Source organism: Sorex fumeus, unplaced genomic scaffold, assembly GCF_029834395.1.
Source record: "Sorex fumeus unplaced genomic scaffold, SorFum_2.1 ptg000043l, whole genome shotgun sequence".
In the NCBI taxonomy this organism is placed as follows: Eukaryota; Metazoa; Chordata; class Mammalia; order Eulipotyphla; family Soricidae; genus Sorex; species Sorex fumeus.
The window spans coordinates 541,510-553,932 of record NW_026606100.1 but is presented as its reverse complement, the minus strand read 5'-3'; the positions used below and the strand labels follow the sequence as shown (position 1 = coordinate 553,932).

General features: G+C 35.1%; 1 protein-coding gene across 7 annotated transcripts in view; it reads left to right on the top strand.

Moving 5' to 3' along the window:
• The window catches only part of NRG3 (neuregulin 3), a 1,132,961-nt gene that overhangs the window by 1,116,656 nt on the left and 3,882 nt on the right, over positions 1-12,423 (top strand). For 4 of the 7 annotated variants that reach the window (XM_056120547.1, XM_056120544.1, XM_056120545.1 and 1 more), the window contains exons 7-8: positions 5,533-5,660; positions 10,494-10,667. In XM_056120547.1, coding sequence (XP_055976522.1) covers positions 5,533-5,660; positions 10,494-10,667 — 302 coding nt within the window. The remainder of the gene's footprint in view (positions 1-5,532; positions 5,661-10,493; positions 10,668-12,423) is intronic. The other 3 variants (XM_056120548.1, XM_056120546.1, XM_056120543.1) reach the window with 1 other exon arrangement.

Below are 12,423 nucleotides of genomic sequence, written 5' to 3'. Positions count from 1 at the left end.
CCCGTGATGCATTCGATATGCCAAACACAGTAACAACAAAATCTCCAATGGAGACGTTACTGCGTCCACTCGAGCAAATCGATGAACGACTGGAGGGCCTTTACTTTACTTTACTTATTTGGAGGATTTTTTAAAAATTTTTATTAGTGAAACACTATGAGGTACAGTTGTAGACTTACAAATTTTTGTGCTTGGGTTTCAGTTATACAATGATCAAGTACCCATCCCTCCACCAGTGCCCATTTTCCACCACCACGGGTCCCAGCATTTCTCCCATGCCCCACCCCCACCTCCCACCCTGCCTCTGTGGCAGGGTATTCCCTTGCTGAAAGTAGACTATAGACCAAACATGATTGCCACTCAATGCCTCTTTTGCAAACCACAACACCCAAAAAGAAGCTCACATTCTTAGAAAGGGTGTGTGTTTCAGACTGAAGGGCAAGAATGAATTCCCTGATCCCTTGAGGCACACTTCCAAGATAAAAGCAAATTAAGATTTCTGATTAGGGTTTCTGTTGTTCCCTTATAAGAAAGATAAGGAGTCCTTTTTGACATTTTAAATCATTATCTCCATGAGATCTTTTTTTGTTGTTGTTGTTGTTTGTTTGTTTCTAATATTTAATTCAGTATTTTATTTCTTTGGGCCAATTTCACTTTTGATATTCCAATGATGTATATTGTATACCTTCCAATACCGTTTCACTGCTTTGGAGTATCATCTTTTGTATTTCTCTAATTTTTATTGATTCTTTTTCATTTATTTTGAACAGGAAGTTTATATCAACTTATACTGAAGATTACTGGTTTTTCCCTTGTTTCTATACTGTGTAGTAATGGCCTTATCAAGTATATTCATTGCGCTGTAGCACTGTCCTCCCACTGTTCATTGATTTTTCTGGAGCGGGCCCACTAACATCTCCGTTGTGAGACTCGTTGTTACTGTGTTTGGCATATGGAATACATCACGAGAAGCTTGCCAGGCTTTGCAGTGCGGGAGGGATACTCTCGGTAGCTTGCTGAGCTCTCCAAGAGGGGCGGAGAAATCAAACCAGGGTCAGCCAGGTTGGCTGCATGCAAGGCAAACACCCTACCTCCTGTGCTATTGCTTGCTTCTTTACAATGTTTTAGAATCCTGGCATGTATTTTAGAATATTTCTTAGAATTGATCTCTCTTTTTGTACATATGTTTTTAAATACTGCTTGCCATTTTGTTGATAGCCCTTACTACATTTATTACTTTTGTTTTAAATTCTCTGTGCTGATTATTGTAATGTTTCTGTCATATCTGAAGGGTTATAATGCTAACTTTGCTTCTTAAAGCTTTTATATTTTCTTATATTTTAGTGTGCCTTATACCATTTTTTAATTAAGAAGTTAATACATAATGGACTAAATTACAGAGGTAAACAGACCTTTAATAACAAGCTTTGTAGTAATTTGGAATTTTATTAATGTAGTTGCTAGTTATTAAAAATAATCTACTTTCTTTTTTTTTGTCTACATTTGTGTTTTGGGGTTTCCCTAAGAATTCTTTCTTAAATAGAGTCGTATTTTTTTTCATCTATAATGTAGTTATTGTAGTGAAACACTGTTGGAATAATAGTAATAGAACTAAGGGCCTATGAACTCATTATGTGTTTTAATCTTTTAGAGCTATCCTGTGTTCCGGGGATCTGAACCTCCAAATGTTTTTCTGGTTTTTCCCCTTATGTCTTAAGCATAAAAATTGAATCTAGGAAAAGTTTATGTCTCTGATGATAGAATGTTCAGTAAACTCTTTTTCACTGATAAGGCTGTTATAATGAAGAATACTCTATGCATTTAATATGGTTCTTTCCCCTTTCCTTGTCATAGACATAAGATAATTTTTCTTGGTTTTCTTGTGATGAAGATTTTATGTCATTCCTAATATCAAACCCATGAAACTGTAAGATGGCAGCCTTCAAATAATTTTTATTCTCACTCTAGTCCATACAAAGATTCCAATGACAATAGAAATGTTCGTTTTAGCATTCCTATCCAGTTGTGACTTGAACAGATTTTCTTATAGGTATGCTTTTCCTAGTTATGGTTCTCTACATTCATTTATATGTTCAGAATTATCACTTGACCCTCAATTTTCACTATATGTAGCTATAAGAATAATAATTGACATGCATCTATCTTATTGTGTTATTGGATAAGAATGACAGTCCCCAAGCTCTTTATCTGCCAAAAGAAAACACTAGAAGCTCTAAAAAATAAGTTCAGCCAGTATGTGTGGAATATTAGTTTGAAAGATTGCCAAATTAATAGTTATTTTAGTGTTCTCTCAAGTGTCAACCAACTCTGAATTAAAGAGCAGCAATTTAAAACTGAATCTTAGGGGAAAGGCAACCACTGAGATGAAGACTGTTATCACTAAGACTGTGAGAGAAAGAGGTAAAAAACAGTACTCTTTAGAAACAAGTGTTTGTTAATGGACCAACATCACTCATTTGAAAGCAAATTGATAATAGAAGAACAATTAAATCATTTAAATGAAAAAAAATGAATTCAGTATCTATTATAAATACTATGAACAGCAGAGCTGGAGTTTGGCTCTATTCAAAATATTTACTGGGAATTTTGCATGTGATCATTAATTCTCAGGTCAAAAGTGTTATTCAAATCAGAGGGGCAGCTCTAGGGATCCAGAATCTGTTCGTTTAAATATTTTACATGTATTGTTAAATATATACTTACATTAATGGATTGTTATCTTTTAGTGATTCAGCAATTGTTAAGAAAATTTGTTCCAGAGCCATTTTGTCACTATCACTCCTGAACATTCTATGCAAGAGCTAAACCTTGCTTCTTTATTTTGTGCAGATATTCCTTTGCTATCTCATTTGCTCCTGTAGTTGTTCCTACTAGGTCAGAGTTTGTCTTCTAAATCAATTTATGAACTGTTCAGTTTTGGGGAAGGTGAAAAACTATATTTTTCACAATACCTGGAAGTAGATATTCAGGATGTCGATTCTATTTCAGGAAAACACCCGTTTAATGAACTTCTTTCCATGAATGGTTTATAATAAAAATGTTAGTGATTAAGAAGTGCAACAAAGTTACTTTCATTGTGTTTTTGGTCTTTATTATTCTGAGTTGTTGAGTATAGCTATCTCTCCTAATTTTATTCATATCTTTGTTTCATGTTATTTTTTTTCCAGCTTCTGTAAGCCCATTTTGTAGAATTCAGAATCTGATTCAAGGCATGGTCATTACTGCCACTATGTGGTGTATTTTGGAAGTACTGAAAAAGAAAATGTTAGGTATCTGAAGTGACTGCAAAACTGATATTTTCCTTAAGCATAATAGCCCATATTCACTAAAATACTCAACCCCTTCCACCAAGAATTATACTTTATTAGTAGTTAATAGTCTTTTTTACTTTACAACAAAAAATAACCCTATAAGAATATACTGAACAAAATGTTTATATTCCATGGCCCTTTTAACATGATAAAATTATTTAAAATTATTTTGAAAGAGTTATGGAAATTTTAAAAAAGACAAGTAAAGTCACAGAAGAAATAGGGAAAAACTAAGAGAGGATGACTCACAAATACACACAATTTTAATATGTGATTCATGAAGCAGCATAAGCGAACAAAAATAAGTATCTTCAACATTCTACTTTTTTATGGGGAGAGAATCACTCAATTAGTGTTTAGAGGGCTCAGAGGCCATTTCCAGCAATACCTACTCAGCTCTGTGGACCTGACAGTTTCATGCTTGGGAATGGCAATGCAGCTCTCCTGGGACCCAGTTGTGCTGGGGGCCATTAGGGACAGCTCAACATTGCTCTGACCATAGTGTGCTAGAAGTCAAAACCAGGGTCTTGTGCAGTCAGGCATTTGATCCAGCCCTTTAAGATAGTCCCAGTCCTTATATTTTAGTTTTATTTGCATTCTGTGTAGTTACAAGTGACATACACATAAATACACTAACATACATATATAAATATATGTGGACATATTTATATGTATGTTTGTGTATATGTAAGTATATATTACATGTGTACAAATATAAATATATGTATGTAAAAGTGTCCGTAAACATGCAATATGCATATCTATTTATCTATTTATTGCATTCTCCTTATTTACATAAGTAGGTTTATATTATAGGAACTTTTTGTATCTTAATCTTATTCTCTTCAATGTCTATGTATTATTCGTTTATATTATTTTCAGTTATTTTTATTTTTTGTTCATTTTGTTATGCTGACATAGTCTAAACATTATTAAAGTTTTTAGATTTTCAATTATACTAACAATAGAGAATCCTAGAACTCCATTATTCCTAATACTGAAACACCATTATGTTTTTTTTTTCTTTTTTGACTTTTTGGGTCACACCCGCAATGCACAGGGGTTACTCCTGGCTTTGCACTCAGGAATTACTCCTGGCGCTGCTCAGGGGACCATATGGAATGCTGGAAATCAAACCCAAGTCAGACACGTAGAAGGCAAATGCCCTATCCGCTGTACTATAGCTCCAGCTCCATAACCATTATGTTTAATGTTTTAGAATATACTAAATATTTGTCCAACAACAAATTATCACCAACTTCATTTTTCCTAAATATTTGTCTATATTGGATTTTTTAATAGTTAATATTTCTATTATGATTTTCATCCCATTACCATGAGTACAGTTATATACATGGTTATGAATTTTGCATGTCAATATTCTGTAAAATTCTTGTTCAGGCATTAGATATGAATATTAAAGATTCTGAGTCTTTTGAATCTGGTTCCATATTAGAAATGTAAGACTGTAGGAGTGTTTGCATATGGAGTTTCAAGAAGAGAAATACACTATTCCTTACCAATTTTTCATATATCCAAACTTGACACCTTACTGGCTGGTTGAAATACCATGTCATTTCTCTTGAGGCAAAATTTGTATTAATGTATTATCTCAAAGTTTTCTTTTGGTTTCTATGTCATCTCATAAATCAGAGTCAAAAATAAGATGAGGGGTAATGATTATAAGAAAAATTAATAAATAGGTTTTATTATATGTGGCAATTGCGTAGTATTAGGATAAAATCAGAAAGCAGTGCAGTGTTGGGGGAAGATATGAATAAATTCTTTCCACAATTCTGATAATATCGAGGTTCATTCATTCAGTAATTATATAATCCCTATTATTGCTAGTATAATTAAATATTTCAATTTTTATATGCATTGAATAGAACACTCTGTGAGTGTTCTTTAGCTATGAGGCTCAGTGTTCTATGAAAGTAGTCTGAAATGAGAAGACAAACTCAGGATTCTAAAGTGAAGTAAGTACCCATTGGAATGGACCTTATCTAACCACAGAAGTTTAAGCAGGAGGCAGATTCACTGTATAAGAAATGGGATACAAATGCTATTGATTTTGTTCTCTTGATCAAGTTCCCAGTGAAAAAGTGACTAGCAAATTCTAGTAAATTTTTGATACTGGTACAGTCCTCATATCATAACATATCCTCCAGCTCAATTCTTTGCGTGTAATTTCCCACAGTATTCAAAGGCGGAAAGGCATCCTGTGACTGCATTGGAGAAAATGATGGAGTCAAGTTTTGCTGGCCCCCAGTCATTCCCAGAGATCCCTACTCCTGACAGAGGAAGCCAATCTGTCAAACACCACAGGTACAGGTAGCTCAGCATGGTGGGAGGGTTGTGTTCACAGTATGTACAATGCTGGACAATGCATCTCAGGGAATGACAACATTCTTAGGAGAAATGATTGTTCTTGCTTTTCTTATAATGCTCCACGGAGAAGATGCACAAGCAGATACTAGCAAGAAAATCAAAGATATCAGCAGGTAGCAGTGCTCCTCCAAGAAGCCCAAAGGAACTATTAACAACACCCACAAAGCTGCAGACACACCCCAGTGTCTGAAGCAATTGCATTCTGTAAAAAAACGATTAAAACCATGGTATTTCCTAGTCTGCCTAATATCTGCCTGCAAAGTTAATGACTAACTCTTCCCTAGGCAGCTGAGATGACACGCTCCATCTCTTCCAACATGGCTCTCACACAAAGAAACTTTGCAAGGGAAGAAGCCTGACAAACGTCCTTGGGTCTGTGAGATCTTCTATAATCAATGAGGTGGTGCTCTTTGTAGAAGCTGGTGATAGAAATTGACTCTTTCAGGGGAAAAGTGAAAATTAAAGTTATAAATGTCATGACATTCAGAGTCTGAACAGATTTTTTTATATTAGTTTGCAGGCTGTGTTTTAGACATTAGGAATCTGGAACTTTAGATGTTTCAGGTCTTGTGAAGCAAATGGCAGATTTTGCATGGTTATGTCAATCCAAATGTATAACTCCAAATTTCATGGAATTTGTTCAGCAATTTGAACTTCGTTTTCTTAGAAATACAGGATAAAAAAATCAAGTTGTAAAAGTTTTAATTACTTTGATTTTTTTTTAAAAAAAAGGTGGAAATAAATTATTCTTAGCATGAAAGATAAATGGTGAACCTTGGTTTAGTCTACATGGGCCACACGTTGAAAGTCACCAAGATAGAAACATATACTCCAGGAGTCAGAGCAGTATGGTGGGTAGGGAGCTTGCCTTACATGTGGTGGAACCAGGTTAGGTCCCAGGCATCCATATGGTCCGCTATGCACTACCAGGAGTAATACCTGAGTGCAGAGCCAGAAGTAACCTCTGAACATCCCTGGTTGTGGCCACCAAAGCAAAAAATAAGCAAGCAAACAAACAAAACCAAACATACACTACAATAAAAAATTTCTCTCTCTCAGTGAGTCCCCTAAAATAGTTTTTTTTTTTTTTAATACTGGACACAATGCAGAGTACTAACACAACGGTAGGTCTTTTGCCTTGCACGCAGCCGGCCCAAAAGATTCCTCCACCCCACTCGGATAGCCCGGAAAGCTATTGAGAATATCTCACCCCCATGGCAAAGCCTGGCAAGCTACCCGTGATGTATTCAATATGTGAAACATAGTAACGAGTCTCATGTTGGAGGCATTACTAGGCCCGCTCGTTTGAACAAATCGATGAACAACGGGAACACTGTGCTACCATGCTTCAAATACTGGACACATTTTTCTGTGAAATTTTAAGTTGCTTAGTGATAATCTATTCTCATTATACCTGAGACAAGATGGATACCAAGGATTTGCCAAGTTTTACAATTTTTTATTATTTATTTATTTATTTATTTATTGCTTTTTGGGTCACATCCAGCAATGCTCAGGGTTTACTCCTAGCTTTACACTCAGGAATTACTCCTGGAGGTGCTTGGGGGACCAAATGGGATGCTGGTGATCGAACCCAGTTCAGCTGCGTGCAAGGCAAATGTCCTACCTGCTTTACTATCGCTCCAGTCCCCTTACAAAAATTTAAGTGTTTTCAAATCAGGATATAAATATGGTCAATTATTGCATAATAGTTTGAAATATAGGTAGAAGCTTTGGCTAATGTAAGTTGAGAAATTTATAGGTATTTTTCTGCAAAAATAGTATTTTAGTTTTTTATCTAACGGGAGAAATCTATGATAAAGGAAATAAGTATAAAATTAACAATCTTTTGGAAGATGGTTATTTTCTCTAAAATACCATTTTCCTCTGCTTATTATAACACAGGTTAAAGTGGTACTCTAGACCAGTAAAATAATTCAATATAATATTATATTTTACACTATAATCATTTTAAAGTTGGGATAAAAAAGAATTATAGACTAATGCATTTGAATTATAAAATCCCACCCCTCCTCTTATCTGTTCATATAACCCTCCTAAATGTGGCTTCTAACATGCTTTTTAGGAATCACTCACAGGTTAAATAAGGGCCCATTTAAAAGACCTTCCTTTTTATTTGGTTCAATGACTTTGCAATATCTGTTGACTTGCACTTTGTACTGATAAATAGTCAAGGGTTGATTTATAAAGTGCTTTTGGAACTTTGTGAATTATTGTTTAATATAACATAGTTTTTGTTTTGTAAAACATGCAGTTGACTTAAACATTTTCATGATTGATAACCTGGTCACTGATTTATAAGTCTCCCAAATCGCTCCATAACTTCTTGAATGCCACTGGATTAGAAAGCTTGAGTATTTTATTGATCAATGGATACATAACTTTTTAAAAAAAGACGGGTCACTAGTTCATAGTAGCAGTCTTTGTCTTTGTGACAGTTTGGCTAGCTCTGAATGATTATTTGTGGTGTTCAGCTAATATGGTGCATTTGAATCATTTATTTATGAAACAAAGCTATTAATTCAAAGCAGTAAGTTCTTACTTTAAAAAACATCTATTAGGTCACGTAACACAGCATTTTACTTTCTCAATATAATTCTTCAATATTGCACATATGGGGGTGGGTGTTGATGTTTGATTTTTCATTCAATAGCAATAAAAGTCCAGGGATTTGGGTGATAACTGTGGTCATATAAGTTATGTGTTGTGGTAGAAGAACCAGGAAACTCATTGTGTGAAGCATTTATCACTTGCTTGGGTCCATGCTAGAAACTTGTATGCTTTGTTTCTTTTAATTCCCAGAGTAAATCTATTGCTATAGATTTAGTCAGTAATTCACTCAGCATGATGATGTGTGATGATGATACTTTTCTTTTCTTTTCTCTTTTTTTTTTTTGGTCGTTTTGGTTTGAGGGCCACACCCAACTTATGCTCAGGGTTTACTCCTGGCTCTGTACTTAGGAGTCTCTTCTGGTGGGGAGTCAGGGTATCATATTTTGTGCTGGGGATCAATCCTGGGTAAGCCACTTCCCACAGTAATATTGTTCCAATCTGATACCTTTCTTTTGCCTCTCACCCTTCCAGATTGAATTGTTGCATTTCTTCTGCCTTGCCCTGTGGATTGAGAACAACAAGCTTCACCTTCCTCGATTTCTGTAGTTCAGCGGGAGGCATTGGCCAATAAATAGAGAGGAAGGAAGGATATGAGGTCCTTTGATACTTCTCTCCTCTCCCTGTCTGCTTAGTTGCTTGGCTATACCCCTCTTTTTAGGGCCACAATGTTCCTGTTGACAGCACCTTCTCTGTCCTAGTAACTGCTTTTTCCCACTTTCTCTTCAGATTCAGGGGTGTAGCAGCTTTTATTCCTTTCTACCCTTTACTTATGATGATGCCTTAAGTTTTAAGTCCACCTGTAACATTGACAACCTCTAAATAGTAGGATCTTTCAATTTAAAATCATCTACTTCCCTCTAGTATCCTGACTAAGGAAGCACATCTCCACTTACATTGCTGCCAATAACATGCAGCACCAAATAGCACACTGAGTGCATCTATGGCCAGTTTCTGAGCCTGTGTGCCCCTGAACTGCAAAATTGCTACTGAGTGGTATGCATTGAAACTAGAAAATGCAAAGAAACTTGCATAATAGAGCGTTCAGGAACATGATTTTATAGGTGAAATTCCTTTGGGGATCTGATTGCTTTACCTCTTAGCAGGTTTACTGAAATTTTGTACATTTGTTTTTCATCTTTCTTTATGTGGCCTTACCAATATTTTCAGAGTTGAATGAGAAAGAAGCACAAAATTCTAAGGAACTTATTTCATGAAAGCTGCAGAATCTTCTTAGCTACAGAAAGCTTCAATCATCTCTTGGAATATCTATGTAGGAACAAAACTCTCCTCAACAGTGTACATGGGGGTAGGTGAATTCAGTGAGATGAAGATAGGGGTTAATATAGAATAACTAATAAATCAAATTACCAATTACTTTTAATCAAGTCTAGTTATTTTTGAAATTCATATATGTAAAGGTACAACATAAAGAATATCCCACTTGTTCCTTATGACATTTAATGTAATTTTTAGCACATCACTATTTCAATGTATGGGATCAAATGAACTATATAATCAGTTTCTTTTTTTTAAATGTAGGGGTACTGTTATTTATTCAGCCATTGTATAATCAGATTCTTATTATAAGAAAACACAAATAAAGTTTAGTTTTTAAAAAATTATGAACATCTTGGAGGGGTCACCTGAGTATTTTAGATATTTTCTAAAGATATACTGACAATTACATAAGATTTGTTCATTTTACTCTAATGTGTAATATTTTGCCTGTGAATCCCATGAAGGCTTGTTTTTTTTTCTTTTTCTTCTTTTCAATTTCTATGAACACGGCCTTTTTATTTCTACTTGAGAGACAATGACTGTAATATGAATGATGAGGGTTTCAGGAACATGATAATGCCTTAAACAAGTCACTTTGCTCAGAAAGCTGCAATTGTTGTAGTTCCAAATAGGAAATTTAGTTTGGAAATTTAAGAAAACATCGAATCTTTTCTTTATCTTAGTTTCTCCAAGACTAAAATAGACTTGACGTCTTCTGAATACTTCCTAGCAGGATGGAAGAATTCTGGGATGCAAATGCTGTGACTGTGATGTTAAGGAACCATCCTTGAGGTTATTGCAATGAACATTTTTAGGTGATGATTAAACAATGATCAATATTGATTTTATTTCACCCAGCAGGAGTCTGACCTCTTGCTGCAGCCCAGGACAAAGGAGCGGTATGCTCCACAGAAACACTTTCAGAAGGACTCCCCCCTCACCCCGAAGTAGGCTGAGTGGAATTGTGGGACCAGCATATCAACAACTTGAGGAATCAAGGATCCCAGACCAGGATACAATACCTCGTCAAGGGTAGGTCTTAAAAGTAATGAACTTAAGGATGGTATAAATGCTTTAGCTTCATATTGATTCATGTGTTCCTTTGGGTTTTATTCACTGATTTCATCATTGGCTATTTATGCTCACTTCCATCTCTATTTCACAATCAACTAGTTTAAAAGAGCCAATGCAGTGGAAACAGATAGTAGGGAAATGTTAGCTGTGAATGTTAGCGATAAAGAATAGGTACATTGGAAGTAGATATTGGGGAAGTGTTCTTACATATAAAAAAAAGTATGTATCTAGGAACTATGTTATTATATAGTTGCTGAAGCAATTGTGGATTATTTTAATTATTGATTTAAAAAATTCAATTTCTTTGGAGAACTCATTTTGTTTCTTCAATAGGTTTAAAAATTTCCTAATTTGCTAGTCAGTATTGTGGGTAATACGCTAATGAGTAATTGTTGTATATGTCATATCTGCTTCAGTTGAACAGTCACAAACAGGTCTCATCTAATGTTGACAACATTTGATCAAACTTTTACTTGCTGATCTCATAAATTAGGTTCATTTTTGGTGCAGGGATAGAAAAGACAATATCAGCCACATATTTTTGCAGAATGAAAAGTGTTCCTTCCTCTGAGTTTGCACAGACCCATCCCAGGCACATGTCATACCATGTAAAAGATAAATGTATCCTGTATTTATTTAACTTAAACTAGTCAGCCAAACATGACACACCTTATTTAATAAAAAAGACTGGAATTCAAATTTCATCTTTGCTTCTTATTGTTTGTGTGAATTTGAGAATTTTTTCAAATCTGACTTTGAATTGATCTCATCCATAATTTGAACAAAATTAATAACAGCTTTCCCGAGGATTCTTCGGCAGATTAAGAAAAGAAAATTACAACTGTAACAAACTTATCTAAAACACAGTAAGCAAAACAGTAGTATAATATTTATTATTACAGGAACTATTGTAGTATTACCAATATCTTCAACAGCAATGTAATCAGGGTTTACTCTAGGAATCTCAGTCAAGTCAGAATGCTGTTGCATCTAGTGCTTATATCTCTGGATGAGTCAGCCAAGTTTATATTGCATTTACCTAGATGGCTTTGGTCTATACTATATAAAAATAAAGGCACAGGCAGGAGATCTATCACATAATCTTACCTTTCTATTATCACACACATATATACAGATATATGTATGTATACATATATATGTAAATAAGTGCCCTGTCAGAGAAAGTTAAGAAATACCACCCCCCCACCCCACCCCACCATTGGCTAGATTTTGTGATGTTGAATCAATTTCAAATGGACTGTAAAATGTATTGGTACAGATCTGGAGTAACCGTTGCAATTCAACATAACAGTTAGATTGTCCAAAATGTGCAGTACAAGTCAAGAGGCCGTTTATATTTCTCTTTGCTTCATAGCTGGTGAAAAGATTCTAATTTAGCTTATGCTTGATAATATTTTATAATTATCAGTCCATATGAAAATAAAGTAAAGTAAAGGCCCTCCCGTTGATCATCGATTTGCTCAAGCGGGTCCAGTAACGTCTCCATTGGAGACTTTGTTGTTACTGTGTCTGGCATATCAAATACTCTCAGTAGCTTGCCGGGCTCTCCGAGAGGGGCGGAGGAATCGAACTCGGGTCAGCCATGTTGGCTGCGTGCAAGGTAGACGCCCTACCCGCTGTGCTATTGCTCCAGCCCAATAATAATATCTATATTTGTGAATTTATTCTTTGGTTAAATATATGTTAAAATGGA